Raw genomic sequence first — 18,839 nt, 5'->3', positions numbered from 1 at the left:
TTATTTACGACAGGATTTGGAGTCGGCTTAGAACATCTAACGAAAGTATTTCAACTTTTCGTCATCATCCACGTTCGTTGCGTGGGTAAGAATTTAACGCCATCAAATTTGGGTGTTGAATCTTTGTTCGTCTACATATACCATTAAAGTATGACGAGTTCGACCCGCGCTTCGTATATTGCGTAACTCGAAAGCTGCTCCGAAGACGCAACGCTCAGAACTGAGGCAATGTCATCGAACTTATGTAATCGAAAGTATTACATCCATGGCCCAGCTGCTGATGGTATACGTGCAGCCTCATATACAAGTACGTGAGAATCTTTGTGCCAATATTCACAGAGGTTGGCTGGCTTGGATTTTGATTGCCTCGGGTTGGGCCGGTTTATACATGAATGTATGTCGCGCAGTCTGGCTTCTACAGCTTTTTCTACCTGTTGTGCAGAATACTGTCCCATCTGAGGGCCGCTTGACCCTTTTCAAAAGAACTCGTGAAGAGTTGGCAGGATAATTAGTCGAGGAATATGCGGGGAGTCAAGACGTGTAAAAACTAATCACTCGGATCTTCTTTGAAGTGTCCAATTACTGTAGGTGTGCGCATTGGTGTGTTTAGAATAAGCGTAGAATTCAAAAGCAGTTGAATCTAACCTTTCAATTTGCTTTCAAGCATGTCACGAAAAAAAAACAACCACTTGAATTATCATCAAAGTCCGCGATCTTCGTTACACGGGCAAAGAAAGTAGCGTCGTTTTACGCAGTATGGATACCGATCTACCAGACGATGCAAAGTATCGTCATTTTTTCGGTAATCAATCGTAATTCTGATCACTTGAGAACCGGATGGGTTTACTCGATTTCGTGGGAATGATGGACAATTGAGTAACCGGGAACGGCAGTAGGCGACGATATTACACGATTTGGTGTCCTAGTGATCGCCCACGACACTTAGGGACGGTGTTTTGTGTGTGGCTACTAAATTTGACCAGCCAAAACGACCGGTGGTCGGCCTGTCGTTCATTAACTCCCTCATCCTTGCCGGATCCCCCTTCTCGGTATCTGGACGAGCAAGAAGAAGCTGAGAGATCCTTGGCTCGCACTGGGAACAGTGCGTTGCAGACTTCCCGACCGGCGGGCTGCCAATATTTTAGTGGTGTCCCCCCGATGTGAGTCCGGGACAACATGCGGTCCACTCAAAGTTACCTTTGTAAGTTTATCCCACGAATATTTCGACTTGTTACTTGTGCAGGCGGTACTTAATTGGGGTTTGCGTCGAAAAGAAAATACCTGACAATGAATTTACCTCATTGTCAAGCTGACTGTTCAAGGAGATGCTCGGATTTTAGGAGGATTTAATGTACTCGGTGTTGCAGTGTTCGCAGTAGACTGTTTTCCTCGTTGAATTGAATGTGTATTACGTGCGAACGATGAGTGCGAAATATCTGAAGCTGTATTTTTGTTGCGGAAGTGGTTCACGTTGATTTTTTTTTTTTGTACTCAGTTGTTGCCAAGACCATTTCTTCGCTCCTTACAAATCGGCAGCTAATCATAACCGACGTTACTTTGACACCGCAGGCTTCCCGTCATTTCAACAAATAGGTGTCACAATATGGAAAAGCGGGAAAAGACTGAGAAATGTTGCTGTCCTTTGTTTACGCTTATCCCTGATTCCTTGAATTTAGCCTAAAGTAAAGTTTAACTAAAAGTAACCGGTTACTCACTAACTTGAAAGATCAACTTAGTTACATCTTTATTACGATGTACAGGTTCAAATGAAATATGAAATTGTGAAAGCGGATTTAATTAAATTTGACAATGAGTAAATTCCCGTCTTTGCTAATCCAGCCAAATGCCTAAACGCACGCCTTTTATCTATAAAATCATCTTCCGGACAATATCGCGTGTCTGCGAGTGTTTGAACATTTATTTTCCCGATTGCCCGAAGCGTGAAAGTATATTTACTACGGTGGACATTATTTTGGAGTTGATAACATGAAATATAAGAAATTTCACAAAACTTTTACTAACATGTGATATAATTCAGAAAAAAAAATGATGCATCTTTTGTATATTGTTCATATGGTATTTAAGTGCGAATGTTAAGAGATTGAAGTTTTAAAGTGATTTGGAAGAAAGTGAATTTCCTATATCAGGTATTGTCATATTCGAACGGTTCTAAAAAGTAACGTGAAGTTTCTTCTTCAAAAATTCGATTTTGTTTTCCGCGTAAGATGAAATTTGCAGAAATGAAAAATAAAAAATTAAATACGCCAGTGGGAAATTTCTATTGAATAAAATCGTTAGCAAATGTTACAAAAATTTCCTCAGTTCAGCTCACGATAATTTTTGTACGCGAGATAATATGGGCTGTGCGAAATTCTCACTTAGCGTAATCTTTCGGTGGTTGTAGAATGTGCAAATCACATTCGCGCTTTCTATTTTTTTGATAGCTTAACTGGTGTTATATTTTGCAAGACTAGGCCATTATCATGACTCTGAAAACGTTAACACCTAACGCATTTGGAGACGAATTATTCTGTTAGCACAACATTTAGTGCAAATTATTTCGAACAAGTGAAAGTACAAAGTGTCATTCGAAAGTTGATTTTTTTCCATTCTTTCTCTAGTACTGCCGATGACGGAGACCTACATTAAAACGAAAATAAAACGTAGTTTACGTTTACAAAAGAAGTCAGAAATATTGTCCCACTGACGGAAAAAGGAAACTTTATCTCCTCCGCTTACTTGTATTTTTATGCACTATATGCCAAGAATTTTTTATTCAGTCGGTGCATCATGGAAGTAACATGTTACAATGGAAATGTACGCTATCCAAGCATCATAATAACTCCGATTTGGTCCTCCGTGTTTGAAAGCATGATGTTTATTATGTGGTAGTTACCAGTTGTTATTTAATTTTTTAACAGCTCTTGACTGGATAGTTGGTTTCGCATACTACTAACCGTACATTCAATACTGAAATACAATACTGTTCTTACCTCAGTTTTTTCATGATTTAATTTACACTAATAAAGATGTAACGATATCTCATCTTCTTAGTTCTCGCTACGGTTGTTTTGTGCATCGGTCAATCGATTCAGGAGAACGCCCAAGAAATCCAGGAAAGCTTCCATTTTCGAAGAGCAATTGACGGCAGTAGAGGAAGGTAATTAATAATAAATAAATAATTATACAATCGCTGTCCTGTGCGATTCTTTTAAAACGAAAGACAATGCATTGGGTGAGCAAATCATTTGAGAGCAATTATTTTACAGAAAATACTTTAATCCCGATGAAGATGGATCGTACGATAGCTATGACTCGACGAGTGGTGACTACGACTCCAGTCAGGTAGAATCGGGATTTTCGGATATCAGGTCGAACGTACCAGGTGAACCAGGAGTCAATTATCCAACCTACACCAGCGTACCGAAAACGAGATTCTCCTGTCATGGTCGGATGTCGGGTAATTATAATTGTCGATTATAACGCTGGCATCTTTCTTTGAATTGATCAATTCTAACAAACTGTTCCTTGAAACAATTAGTCTATGAATCATTCACATTCTTCATTCACCTGGGATTCTCTTTGAGCGCGAAGACCGCTCTTGGAATTCGTATACTTGGCAGCTAATATGACCTATTGAGAAAGCAAAGAAAATGCCAGATCTCCCGCGCGGAATCACGGATCGAGTATTCGTAGTCACTTACAGACACCACTATTACTTGGATCAGGGAAGAGCAGGATCCTTGACATCCATGCTAGAGGCGAAAAAAAACAAAGCCTTATAAACGTGAGAACAGATGCTAAGGATTTCGTTTCTTTTGCGACGCATTTCGAACGAACAGGCACGCGGAACTCTCCTATTATGATTGTTAGCATGAATATTATTATTATTATTATTGTTGTGTGTGAGAACAGGTTTAGTATAAATATCTATACAATTGATTTTCATAACAGATTTTCTTAACAAGTATTCTTTTGTTCGATATTCAGGTTTTTCCGACTCTGTCAAATCCAGAATTTGATGAATATCATGTGCACGTGTTCTTGTATTGAGTTAAAAAAAATAAAATAAAACTATAGAAAGATGAATTTAAAATCGAGCTCGGGCTATTATCATAAGAGAAATGAATAAAATTTCTTGCACAATTTTTGAGATTCGTGTACTGTGAATATCGCGTGCATACATGCAGGTTAATTGACCCCTGTGATCCAAAGTGGGTATTACTATCTGGTGAAAGTGTTACTCCACAGGATACGAGGTTTGGGTGTGGTTCAGAAAGTAAATTTGGCATTTTTGCAGTTACACTTTGGCATCGCAGCATCCTATCGTGCAACTCGAATACGAATTACAAATATGAATAATTTTTCCGTCCACAAGGACATCCGCGTATTCACTTACCACAAGCATCACGTCAAAGTGGGATGGCTCCTTCTACCGCATGTCTCCTTTCAAAGCAACAAACCTTTGCTCGCGGTTGCATGTACACGTAATTTCCCTAAGGCTGCAGATGGATAAAACAACATATTGATTTATGCACCTCATGTTATTGGCAAATAAGCCTACTCACTTTCCTGAACGAAAATCGCACTTCTGTGAGTCACAGTGAAAACTATAAACTTGATTAATTAACGAGGTCAGAGTTACTATTTATCGTTCTAAAATAATCTGATCGAGGTCGTCAACTAATTATTTATAATATTAACGGTGTCTTCTTACACGTGCTACGCGGATTAACGTGAAATGATATTCGTGTCGAACAAGTTGTGATTCAAATTGATTAAATCGTAATGGCGTAACTCATGGGGCCCACGGTACCTCATCGAGTAGAAACTTCGCTACTTTGCGTTGCGACATTCTCACAGCATCTCCGAAGCATTGAATCATCTGCTCACTGCTCAGTAATTATTTTTAAAATTCGAGAGTCGTCTTAGAAGTGTGTAATACTTGTACGAATCAGTTTGCCATTAACGCACTGCACTTAGATTAATAAAAAGCTGCTGTCTTGATTCAAATAACATACCTACTCACTTGCAGAAGTGAATGTGCAATTGATTTATTGTTATATTGACCCTCAGGTTACTATGCTGATGAGGAAGCTGGATGTCAGGTTTTCCACGTATGTCACAATGTGGTGGTTTCTTCGTTCCTCTGCCCAGTCGGATCAATTTTTTCGCAAACTCTGCTTACCTGTGATTGGTGGAATAACGTAGAATGTGAAGTGCCCAATGATGATTTCTTTCCACACCAAGAAATACCTCAAAACGAGGAACAAATGATCCAAAAAGCATACGAAATGATGCAACTGCCAAAGCCGAACAGTGGTAGCAGTGATCAACAAGTCAGAGGAAGACAACTGAACATTGCGAAAGTTGCAGACAAAGATAATGGTAAAACAAACATCCGTGAAGGAATTGCAGTATCAGGTGAAAGAAACCCTCAAAATTATCGCCACTACCATACAGAACAGCCTCCATTGCAAGAAAATTCTCGATTGAGAAAGAATAATGACGATGTTAATGACGATCATACTCCATCTAAGCAGAATTTGATCAATATCCGGCTTAGGCCGAAAAACTTTCAGATCAATCGTCCGGGCGAAGATTCCAGATTAAACGATCGAGCTAAAGATTCATCAGTTATCTACATTCAGAAAAATGTCAACGATGATTCTCAGAATGCTTATTCAACATTACGACCATTTGTAATACAGGAAAATTTCCGAAACTCTGATGATCACGATGTTAACATTTACAAAGAAGAATTTCAGCCATCGTATGCTCCAACTGTTCCAACGGTTACTACAACGACACGAAAACTATACTCACCCACTGTACCTGTAACTACATACAGACCTTCTACGACATCTTACAAAAATGATGATCAAGACTTGGGAAGCTCAGATCATCTTTACATTCACGGTAAAAATAGTAACATTTTAACATCGCAACCAACGGTAATTTACGAAGATCTTACACCGGAAAATAATAATTTTACAAATTCAGTCATCTTGAACCGTAAAGCGAGTGAAAAATCAGATACCGCAGACAAGGAACACCATGAAAATGTGGCAAAATCCGTTAAACCGACGGAAAGTTTTGGATCGGAGGTACAAGATACGTACTTGTCAAATCATAAATCGAATATTGGAAATACGAAAGAGGAAGTTGAAATAGTGCCATCGATTTTTAATTCAGAGTCGTATAGTCATGGACAAAATTATCAACACTTTTACGCTGACCAGGATTCCTTAAGTGAGGAATTCCGGGCACGAGTTACTGGGAAAAGGGAAGGGTTTTTGGTTGATAATTACGCAAATGCTGCGCTGCAAACAGGCTTGGTAAATGACGGGAAAAAAGAGGACAGTGACATCTTTAATTCCCCTGGCAAGATACCACCCTTGATTGTTCAACTTCCACGACCTTTGGGGTCATCAGATTCGTCTTCTATCGATATTCGTGACCAACTATTCACTTTCAATACGTTCAATATGTCGCTAGCTCCGATACCTCAAGCTCCGCAACTGGGAGGATCGTTAGGAATAAATTCTAAGGATACTATGAGTGCAAATGTAACTTCTGAACGACCCAATATGATTCCACTGTTGATCCCTCAAAATTCGCCACCTATGCTATCGTCAGGAATACGATCTCCAGGGGCGATATATGATGAAAATACCTCTAATGAACCACGCATTTCAACACCTTCGATTTCGGAAATTGGATCATCAGGGACGGTTAGAGCTGATGTTGATAGTAGAATACAGACTTCTGCATCATCCACCAGGATACCACCTCGGATTTCTCAAACTTTGGAAGCACCGAGTAGGCCACTTTTGATCTCGCAAATTTCACAATCAGCCGGATTGCCGGGAGCAGTTTTAACGGATACTGCTGATAGACCACAGACCTCTCAACCATCTGATACGATACCACCATTGATTCCACAATCTTTGGATGCAAACAGCGATCGAAATGTGATTGACGCATCAACCAGAATTCCGCCGCTGATCACACAAACCTCCCAGCCTGCCGGATTGCCAGGGGTAGATTTATCGGATGTTACTGATAGTACACAGAATTCTCAATCGCCTGATAGGATCCCACTTGTAATTACTTCGTCTATGAACTCTAATAACAATGAAAATATCTCCGGTGCGCCAGCTAGAATTCCTCCTTTGATCTGGCAAATCTCACAATCAGCCGAATCAGTCAGGATAGATTCAACAGATGTTATGAATCGAACACAGATTTCTCAACCATCTAATAGCACAACATCTCCGATTCCACAGTCTTTGGATGGAAATAGTGATCGAAATGCATTTGACGCATCAACCAGAATTCCACCTCTGATCACACAAACTGTACAACCCACCGGATTGTCCGAGGGAGGTTTATCGGATGTTACCAATAGAACACAGAATTCTCAATTACCTACTAGGATACCACTTGTGATTCCTCAATCTACGAGCTTTCATAATAACGAAAATATGCCTGTTGCACCAGCCAGGATGCCTCCTCTGATTTGGCAAATCTCACAATCAGCCGAATCAGCAGGGATAGATTCCACACATGTCGTTCATCGAACACAGGTTTCTCAACCATCTAATAGCTTAACACCTCCGATTCTACAATCTTCAGCTGCAAATAACGATAAGAACGTCTTTGATACATCAACTAGGATACCACCCTTGATCACTCAAAGCTCAGGTGTAGTTTCGGCAGATTCTGCTAACAGAACAGAGACTTCGAAACCATTCACCAACATACCATCTCTTATTCCACAATCTTTAGATGCGAATAATGATGAAAACATCTTCGACACAGCCACTAGGGTACCTTCCTTGATCACACAAACCTCGGGTCTAGTCTCAACGGATTCTGTTGATAGAACAGAGACTTCTGAACCATTCAACAACATACCACCTCTGATTCCCCAATCTTCAGATGCGAATAATGATGAGAACATCTTCGGGACAGCCACTAGGGTACCACCCTTGATCACACAAACCTCAGGTGTAGAGTCAACGGATTCTGCTGATACAACAGAGACTTCTGAACCATTCAACAACATACCACCTCTGATTCCACAATCTTCAGATGCGAATAATGATGAGAACATCTTCGACACAGCCACTAAGGTACCACCCTTGATCACACAAACCTCGGGTGTAATCTCAACGGATTCTGCTGATAGAACAGAGACTTCTGAACCATTCAACAACATACCACCTCTGATTCCACAATCTTCAGATGCGAATACTGATGAGAACATCTTCGACACAGCCACTAGGGTACCACCCTTGATCACACAAACCTCAGGTGTAGAGTCAACGGATTCTGCTGATACAACAGAGACTTCTGAACCATTCATCAACATACCACCTCTGATTCCACAATCTTCAGATGCGAATGATGATGAGAACATCTTCGACACAGCCACTAAGGTACCACCCTTGATCACACAAACCTCGGGTGTAATCTCAACGGATTCTGCTGATAGAACAGAGACTTCTGAACCATTCAACAACATACCACCTCTGATTCCACAATCTTCAGATGCGAATAATGATGAGAACATCTTCGACACAGCCACTAGGGTACCACCCTTGATCACCCAAGCCTCGGGTGTAATCTCAACGGATTATGCTGATAGAACAGAGACTTCTGAACCATTCAACAACATACCACCTCTGATTCCACAATCTTCAGATGCGAATAATGATGAGAACATCTTCGACACAACCACTAGGGTACCACCCTCGATCACAGTGACCCCGGGTGTGGTTTCAACGGATATTACTGACAGAACAGAGACAGCGACTTCTGAACCATTCAACAACATACCACCTCTGATTCCACAATCTTCAGATGCGAATACTGATGAGAACATCTTCGACACAGCCACTAGGGTACCACCCTTGATCACAGAGACCTCAGGTGTGATTTCAACGGATACTACTGACAGAACAGAGACAGAGACTTCTGAATCATCTGACAGCATACCACCTCTGATTCCACAATCTTCAGATGCAAATAATGAAGAGAACATCTTTGATATAACCACCAGGGTACCACCCTTGGTCACACAAACCTCAGGTGTAGTCTCAACGGATTCTGTTGATAGAACAGAGACTTCTAAACCATTCAACAACATACCACCTCTGATTCCAAAATCTTCAGATGCGAATAATGATGAGAACATCTTTGATACAGCCACGAGGGTACCACCCTTGATCACAGAGACCTCAGCTGTGGTTTCACTGGATACTACTGACAGAATAGAGACAGAAACTTCTGAATCATCCAACAGTATACCACCTCTGATTCAACAATCTTCAGATGCAAATAATGATGAGAACATCTTTGATACAGCAACGAGGGTACCACCCTTGATCATACAAACCTCGGGTGTGGTCTCAACGGATTCTGCTGACAGAACAGAGACAGAGACTTCTCAATCATCCAATAGCATACCACCTCTGATTCCACAATCTTCGGATGCAAACAACGACACGAATGTGTTTAATACACCAACCAGAATACCATCCTTGATTCCTGGAACAGTAAAATCTACGCCGTCGTTCAGTGCACAGAACCCAAGTACTGTCAATAGTCAAAATGTTTCTGGAAAACCACCGAATATACCACCGTTCATTTCTCAAATCCCACAGGGAGGGGATTCAATGGTTGTTATACATCAACCACAGACTTTGGACGTGTCTACTGTGATATCTCCTCCGATTCCTCAAACTTCTAAATCTACAGAAATGCCAGTGACACAATTTCCGTGTGTGTTTACTGAAATTAATAGTGTATCATGTAAGAATCCACCTATGCTCTCTAAAACTCCAAACTCTTCAAACTCATCCGACGGTGTTCTAGTGGGCGATACTGAAAAAGAACATGTTGCGTCTTCATCACCATATATACCACCATTGATTACTGACGTGCTACAACCTCCAAAGTTACCAGCTATAGACTTGATGGATATTTTCAATCGAAGGCCAGCCATACTTCCATCAACCGAAGTACCGCCTTTGATTCAGACTTCAAACGCTCCTGATCCATGGACCGTACCGTTGCATGATTTATCCAACCCTTTTCACCCATCGTTCAGTTCAGCACCAGGAAAGCTCTATCTATCTCCAAAGGAATATCAGAGGCCCATGTCATTTAACTCCATCCAGATACCACAGCAGCAACTAGGAGATCAATTGGCAATACAACCTCCGGTGAAACATCTTACCTACGATTCAAGTGTGGGGAATCCGGAAACTAAGAACAGTCAGTTTGCTGTTGTGGAGAGTACCAGCAAGGAATCATCAACAACTAGTTATCCAAATATAGCCTCTACTCTATCTCCTCCTAGATTTGACAACCCCTTCGTCACCCCGAGCGGAAAAAGTTTAGAAGCAGACACGTCTGACACTCGAGGACCCATCGCTCAAGGGTTTATTCCGGCCGGTTATAACGAGAATATACGTTTTCACACAGGCGGAGCTTCGTTATATCCTCAGTTTTATACCATTCCTTCGACTTTGATTTCACAAGCTGTTAAGTCATCATTAGATACACAAGGCGAAAAGACCATCGGGCTGCAAAATTCACAATCAGCTGATGATTCAACAAGTTTGCTTAGTTCGGAAATCGTTCCTCATAACGAATATCGGCAAAATACCATGGCCAATGTTTTCAGTAAAGCAACTTCTGCGGAAAGTAATGTACGTTTTGAATCTAGCACACCAAAGAATGTCCTAGATATCACCGGTATAACGACCACGGGGAAATTTGATGCATCAAACAAGGATAGTGTGCAGGCTCTTCGACCAAACATTTCAGCTGCTGGCTTGCCGGTGAGCTTGAGCCAAATAGAAGATTCGATCAACAATAGTAACGATTTGCCATACGAGATTGCCTTCACGATCAACGCTGGTGAGGACTTTAATCCATCGGGAGATTTCATAAGTAAACTTCTTGCGCAACATCAGAATAACGGATCGCCTGGTTTCGCTGGTTTGGAAGGTTATGAAATCATTAGGTCTGATGATATTGAAACTTCAGTGAATGAACAAAATCTGGAGCCAACGGTAGCACCAACTATAGCGCCAGCTATAGCACCAACTATAACACCAACTCTAGCACCCACTGTTCAATCAAATACTGCTGGAGGACGATTGCTGTTTGATCCTAGAATATCTTTGGAAGATAATCAAAGTGGCAAGAGGATTATTTTTTCTAATCCGCTGCTAAGTCCTGCAACTATAACACGCTCGAAGTCAGTCGGCAATCGCGCTGAAGAAATAGACCCAGTTAAATCGGAAGTTTTACCACGACCATCCCCCTTTGGAACCGAACAGAGCGTAGCATTGAATTCAAGACTAAATTCGAAATTTGATTATCTTTCCATCCTCAACCAACCGTCCTCGACGAGCAATCGTGACGTGAATCTTTTAGCCCAAGATATAAATGGCTCCTTGGAAGCACTCTTTGCTTCGGCACAGAAGACGGCCGTAACTTCTATCCCCTCAAGGGAGCAGCTTTTAGAAGAATTAACGAAGAATTTTGGACAACCCTACTTTTCGAGTGACACTCACCAAAGTTACTTTACCCCACCCACAACTTCTGCCAATATAAATTACAAATTTCCGTCAACGTTTGTCAATCTAGAACAATATCGAACCGGAAAGAAAGCCTCTGGTTGGCAGTCGGCTCCTACTAGTCCTGAGCTACCGAAAACTCCAACAACAACATCAACAACAACAACAACAACAACAACAACGCCCAAGCCCATCAAGACATTCGTTGAGACGGAATTTATTCCCTCGTTGAGTTTTTCGTTCGACTCTGACTATGAGCGAAAGGCATACGTAGATGCTGTACTGAACGGATTCGTGACCGAAAATCAATTCATTGACCCCTGGCGCGATACTGCAAGTACCTACTGGGAACCGAGTCAAACTTGAAAACTCTCAAATTTTAATAATAAGATAAAGCTGACGTAGCATTATAGGTCAAGATATGCATGAGTACCTGTAATATATGGCCTTACTATACATATTATATTGAGTGAGAATTTGTATATATATATTAAGTGAGTGTATACTGTAATAACGTTTTGTACGATTCATGAAAATTAGAAATTAACTTATATACGTAAATTCTTATTTAAGTTTTATATTATTCATCTTTGAAAACTTCCAGACAGAACGGTAAAGGAATTGATGCACTGTACGTGAAATGACTCTATAGCATTGTGTGGTCAATCACCACGAAGGTATTTCAAGATATTTCAAGTTATGTCAGCCACTGAATTGTGTAAAAGATAATTACAAAGAAACATTGAATTTTTGTACGTGAAAGCTATGTATGTTTATCAATGCCGAAAAACGTTTACAATCGTACTGATTTAAATTTGTTTTTTCAACGCTGATCCTCGATTACGAATGTTCCCGTTATTTCGTTCGGCACATTCTCTGGCATATTAATATTATAATGTTTTCACTAATTTGTCTTTGATTTACATTTCATTATCCGAGTAAAGTATTTAGTATGGAATATTAGCATCAGTATTACTACATAATATCAGTTTCCATCGTATTCTCATTGAAGTGCCAGGTATCGACGCCTGCTCTTAATTTTCTGTGTGCCACCCCTCAGCTCTGTTATATATTCTCCATAGCAACGCACAACGAACCCCATCCTCGATTAGAGTTCGCATGATGTGACAGGTTTCGCGATCCCAGTGGAACATACGAATTGAAATAATTACTAGATAGGTAGTTGAGAACTTCGTTGGCGTGGTGAAGTGAGTTCGTTGATCTTTTCAACTCAAATTATTCTTAACGTGGTTTCAATGTTGCTAATTTTTGGTTTCGTCGTTACGAGAACTTAATCGTTTAGTATTCGAAATCTAAAAGTTAACCTGCATTCGATTCATCAAAACTTGAAGTTCGAAACAAAATGAATTCTTGGGTGGCATTGATTGTTCTCTCTCTCGAGTTTTAAAATCCACATTACTATATTCTCCGCGTAATTTGTGTTTTTGAAAAAGCGTACCGCAGTAGCCTGATAGTGCTTTGAATATCCAAGAAGAATGGACTCCACCGAGGATTTGAACGACCCATCTAGGACTACGGTGTTGACATTCGCACCTTCCATTACTCATGCAGAAGAAACTATGTCGATTTCGCAAATTATGGATTACAGGTGAATTCGCACCGTCAAGTTTTACAATGTTGGGAATCCAATTCACACTAAATCTTGAGGATAAATGTAGTTACAAATGGTTTTTTTTTATTTGTAGACTTTACTGGCTGCGAGATAAAGTCTCTAAATTTCTCGGTCTTAAAGACGGAGGTCCCTTATTCGATGCGCTAATAAATGTAAGTGAATTATTCTATATTGAATTAATGAATACAGAATTCGAGTTATCAATGACAAAATCTTGCATCTTGGTGTGACAGAGAAACGACAGATTCTTCGAAGACCAATTACTAACGTTTTTTATGACGAACTTATACGGTGTTATGGACCTGGACAAGAAAGTTATCTTCTTTTACAAGACGTATCACGAAGAGGTAGTACAAGAAGAGATCACAATCTGGGAAGAAAGTAAGTAGCATCATTTACTGTAATTTTGATTAACCTTAAGCCAAATCAGGAAACTAAGATTCGAGTATCGAAAAAAAATGCAACATCTCTTATAATCAATATTACGAAATATTTATCTTAAAAACAGGCCATCGTGCTAAGATTTCTGCAATCACGGTAATCAGTTCGCGAATGAAACCTCAACGGCTGACGAAAAGTGCGCCTGGTAAATGATGTGTTCTCGGTTTTCATAAGCCTGGCGTTAAAAATCTGCCCGTTGTGTTTCTGCATGTAATAATTTGCATGATTATTTAAATATACCAAAACATATTTACAGTACGAGCATGATAATGCCCTAGTTAGTCATGAGTTTTTAATAGCCAGATGCACGCTTTTTTTCGTACGTTTATGTAAAGTATTCTGGCTCACAGATACGCTGTAAGCCTACTTGTGATAAATCCCTGCACAATGGAAAGTAAGAATTTGAATGTGTAATGAGAAATAAATAACCTTTTATCATTGTAGCGAAAGCAACAGACAAGTCTGTGGACGACGATAAATCTGCGGACAAAAAGGCTCCTAAAGAGAAGAAACTCAAAAAACGAAAGTTGCGGTCCAAGTCTGATTCAAAGATAGAGGAGAACAGTAGCGCTGGAATAAGTATTGCCGAGTCTACTGTCACAGCTTTTGAACAATCGACAAGTAGCGCTAACGAAGTCGATCATAGTGAAACAGAGTTATTAGACACAGTGCAATCATCAGAAGTCGCAGCTAATGCCGAACCTAAGGATGGAGAAAAAATCAAATCCCCCAGTCAGTGTCTCTTTATTTAAATTGCTACACAATTTGTTTTTATGATCTATGAAAGTCTCAAGTATGACGAACACGCGTATAGTGTCTGGTATTTAATGTAGTTTGGTGTCAGCATTTATTCAAAGTCTTTTTTAATTTTTAAGTGGAATCTTCACTATTTGTTCCGCCGCCCGGTGAAGAGAACAAGTACGTTATGACGAAAGTAAGTGAACCGTATGAAACAATAAAATAACTTAGGAGCGTTGTGAAATTTTAAAGGAATGATGATCACTGGCTTCTCAGTTAATTAAGCTGAATTAACACTGTATTATACGAATTTTATAATACACTTTGATGAAACTCAACGACTAACATCTTACGAGCAGAAAATGGTGGAGAGGACACTCCAGATTCCGGAAATTCACTTAATCTTCGGCCAGCTGGATACTCAAAACGTCAAACTACAAGATAAAAATATAGTGTATTTTATGAGAACTATTGAGGATGCAGTGCCAGCGTTCGAAACTCTTGCTGAGTGTATGGCTGAAATGCCTGACTATATGGTTATGGGTTCGATGGGTGGTAGATTCCTGGCGAGCTTAGATAAACTTTTAGTTTACGTGAGTGAGAAACTGTGTATTGAGCTGCAAACCAAACGTATAAAACCATCCAGGTGATTCAAAGGATATGATTCTCCTTCTATGCAATAGGTTTTCACACCATTAGTCGAAAAACAATTCCGCGAACCTATGGTCCCATCGCCGCAGGAAATGGACGAGGAGCTTCATAAGGATCTCGAACCTACCAATACCCAGGCCGGTGAACTTGCACAAAAAACGCGAAGACTGAGCATGAAACCGACGGTAATTTTGAATTTTGTTCTCTCATTTCATCCGAAAAGGAGTTAGGTATAATGTTTGCAAGAAATTGAAACATAAAAAATTCAGAGAAAAAAAAACTTGTATTAATTTTTCTTCGTGTAGACTACGGCGACATCGAGACCATCGAATTTCCGTAGGATATCTGTCGCCATCTCAAAAGTAAAGTCTGAATCCGATAGCGTAAATACGTCTCAGAGGAGTTCTCGTTTCGACGATGGAGATTTAAGGTCCGAAAAGTCGACGGCATCTATTTCCAGTGCAACTCACAGTACAAAACCCAAGGAGATTCCAAGGGAAGAACCCAACAAAAAGGAGCTTTTGGCAGCCCTGGAACGTCTCACGCAAAGCGTGCAGTGGTTCGTTCATTACGAATATTTCTAAACTCATTTCGTTTAACATGCGCTAGATTTCCAAGTGGAAATACATTTGGGAAGATAGTCAGATGACAATCACAAACTTGCTCTGCATATTTAGTCGCGGGTGATAATTATTCTTACAAAGAGTGTCTTTCAACTAGGACAATTGAGCATACCGAAGGAGATATCTTACTTCAGATACCGAAGATAGCAGGCCTCACAGATCCCACGATAACTGACGCAATGTTCTGTAGTAATGCGGAAGCAATGACACAGCTAGAAGACGTAGTTATATCTTGGGAGCATCATATTAAGACGGTAATTTGACACTGGCATCGTTTTGAAAAATTCAATGAAATCTATCGAGCTGCTTTTGCCCGAATAGGTTATGAACAGTTTTACAAACAAAGTTCCACACGGAAACGGTCCCATGGCGGAGTATAATTACTGGCACGATCGAGAGAACGGACTTTCAATTCTCGTAGAACAACTCAAGACGCCGGTCGTCAAGCGGATATTTGTACTGCTCAATGAAGCAAAATCGCAGATACCTAGCGGATTTAATTATTACCGATCTGACTTATTGAAACTTTTCCACGAAGCTTCGGATAATGTAAAATTTCTCTTCACTATAACCAGGCACTTCAAGGTGAGCAATTGTTACTTTATTTCATCGATAGAAGCTCTCCAATTAAACACGACGTTCTTTGTCAGACCATCGCGGAGTCGGACAACTTCAGATCCATCACCGATCAGATACCTTCTCTTATGGAGGGATTAAAGATGATGTGGATATTGTCGCGTTACTATTGCACCGAAGAGAAAATGTCTCCCTTATTTGAACGAATAGCTTGGCAGCTTTGTCAAAATGTCACAAAGCATTTGGCTGTAAAGAAATTGTTCAGGTAACAATCCAATCGTATTGTTGAGTAAAATGAGTTTGTGTAATTTTTTTTTTTTTTTTACTTTTATACCGTACATAAATTGCGAACTGGGCACATTTAAAATTTGTAAATTTGTAAAATTGGTTGTTTCAGACAACCAATACAGCAGGTCATGAAGAAAACGAACGAAGCCTACGACATGCTGAAACAGTGGAAAATCGCCTACATGAAGACGAGGCAATCTATCGAGTTATCTGGAAAGGGAGCTCGTTGGGAATTTGATAAAAACCGTCTGTTCAAAGAGACGGAGTACATTGCCAGCGTGTGCAAAGATTTGAACGAAGTCTGCGGTGTCTTGCAGGATTTTTATAACATATTCGGCGCTGAGTTGAAATCTATCATGAATAATCCTGAACAAATAGACGGTGTAATAAAGCGCGTGGATAAACTTGTAGTTCCGGTACAGCAAGCTGATTTTGACTTGTATACTGAATTCAACAAGGAGAATTGGGAGGTTTTAATGGCTTCGTTTTACGGGGAAGTTTCCTCCTTGGAAAATGAAGCTAAATTTTTTATCAATGACTGCTTCACCGTTCTCATATCAGCAGAAGACGCGATGGAAGCTCTTCTGAAGTTTAAAAATATGAAGACGCGAGATGCGATTCAGGCACAACTGCTAACAAAGTTTGACGTCGTGATGCAGCAGTTTACCAAAGAGATCACTGTAGTGGGTCAAACATTCAACAGAGGAAAACGAAACCCACCACTCCTCAGGTATCATCCACCTGTGGGCGGCGGAATATTTTGGGAACGGCAGCTTTTTCATCGTCTAAAAAGAGTCGTATTGAAATTTCAAAACGTCAAGGAACTCAAGAATAGTGAATTGAAAATTCTCGCCTTTGAAAAGTATCTAAACATCGCTAAGCAGATGAAGCTTTTCGAAGATACGAAGTACAGTCAATGGGTCGAAACGGCTGTCCCGATTGTTGAAAATACTTTGAAGAAAAGCGTTCTAACCATCGTACCTTGCGAACGACAGAACGGTGAGCGTCACAGCGTTTCTTCGTCGCACAAAAATCGATGCTAATTGCCATCACTCTCATGTACTAATCCTTTCCTAATACTTGTTGCCTTATCATAAACAAATACAGCTAATCAGAGTCTTAAGAAATTTCACGGAGCGATGCTTGTATCCCAAAAACAAGACACGGGTGCTAACACGCTTCGCCAACAAGGCACATTCGAGTCTGGTCAAAGAAATGATGCGCATATATCGAAGCCGAGTATTGGTGGTAATTCATTGATCCTCCTTCACTTTCTCGATCAGTAATACGATCAAACATATTGCGAGCAATTTGCATTACAGTATTTATAATTTTTTATTATTTGCTTTAGCCGATCCAAATTTTTGATTTATCAATAGATCACCAGTATCTTCTTACTCAATCAGAAACAATTTTGATGTAGATGGAGATCCCCCATCTGGTCTGAAATCTAATGTGGCCGGTTCAAAGTGTGGGAAGCTTGTTCATGGACAAGCTATAACAATAGAATCATTGTCAATGATAAGTGAAAAACAAGCTGCAGCTGGTGGGGCATATTTAACTTGGAAGGAGATAATGCACAATTCGATTTTAGCGGATCTTCAGTGGAAATTTGATATAAATTTTAATCTAAAACTGTTCGACATCATTCGCGAGGTATTTGGAAGCAATGAAAAAGGAACATCCATTGTGATAATTTTTCCACCTTCATACGATGAATCTTGGTTCTCAAATTTTCAGGCAATACTTCTGGAAAATTTAGGTTTTGAATTGCCAGCTGCGATAAGAAACGCTGGGGTTCAGAGAGATCGATTGAAACACGACATGGAAATAACGGAGCAAATGATCAATGAGTTTAATTCTATCATGGACAAGTTAAGCGCAACTGATGTAAGTGGATCAAAAATCTTTCGACTCGTATTTTTTCAATAAAGAATTTCTAACGCTATCGTAGATTCAAATGTTCAAAAACACTCTGCTGAATATCGAGCGTGCAATTCAACCGGGCTTAACTAGATTCAATTGGCATTCCCTGGGAATAGCCGAATATGCAAAAGGCTGCAAGCAATTGTTGAAGAGTCTGGTCTCTGTCGTTCAGCAAGTAAATCAGCTGAAGATCGATCTGCACAATCGCATTGCCAAAGATATAGAGTGTTACAATTTTTGCTCATCCAGAGTTCAGCCGCTTGAAGAATCGGTGATTTTACCAGGATGTAAGGTATCAAATGCTGCACACCTTTTTAATTCAAAATTTGTCCATGTGTCCGCACGATTGATTGTTCTAATCTGAAT

At 40.0% G+C, this 18,839-nt stretch overlaps 2 protein-coding genes across 3 annotated transcripts; both read left to right on the top strand.

Moving 5' to 3' along the window:
- Window positions 1–12,608, top strand: LOC124301875 (mucin-16-like). 2 transcript variants are annotated; one of them, XM_046757424.1, is made up of 4 exons: window positions 1–307; window positions 3,055–3,160; window positions 3,270–3,460; window positions 5,077–12,608. In XM_046757424.1, the coding sequence occupies exons 1-4, from the start codon at window positions 229–231 to the stop codon at window positions 11,961–11,963; spliced, it is 7,263 nt and encodes a 2,420-aa protein (XP_046613380.1). In that variant the 5' UTR covers window positions 1–228; the 3' UTR covers window positions 11,964–12,608. The 2 variants fall into 2 exon arrangements, with proteins under 2 accessions (XP_046613380.1, XP_046613390.1); XM_046757434.1 differs by lacking the exon at window positions 1–307 and adding an exon at window positions 325–1,201.
- Window positions 12,609–13,093: 485 nt separating this feature from the next.
- LOC124310270 (dynein-1-alpha heavy chain, flagellar inner arm I1 complex-like) lies at window positions 13,094–18,345 on the top strand. Its single transcript, XM_046774083.1, is given in 14 exon segments — window positions 13,094–13,206; window positions 13,304–13,382; window positions 13,464–13,611; window positions 13,739–13,816; window positions 14,116–14,403; window positions 14,547–14,605; window positions 14,769–15,002; window positions 15,093–15,245; window positions 15,366–15,619; window positions 15,781–15,937; window positions 16,005–16,268; window positions 16,334–16,543; window positions 16,670–17,546; window positions 18,288–18,345. Coding segments are annotated over 14 exon segments (2,943 nt in total). The 3' UTR covers window positions 18,317–18,345.
- Window positions 18,346–18,839: the final 494 nt, after the last annotated feature.

The sequence above is a fragment of the Neodiprion virginianus genome, chromosome 1, assembly GCF_021901495.1.
Source record: "Neodiprion virginianus isolate iyNeoVirg1 chromosome 1, iyNeoVirg1.1, whole genome shotgun sequence".
Classification (NCBI taxonomy): Eukaryota; Metazoa; Arthropoda; class Insecta; order Hymenoptera; family Diprionidae; genus Neodiprion; species Neodiprion virginianus.
The sequence above is the reverse complement of the archived record's forward strand: the minus strand, read 5'-3'. Positions and strand labels throughout refer to the sequence as shown.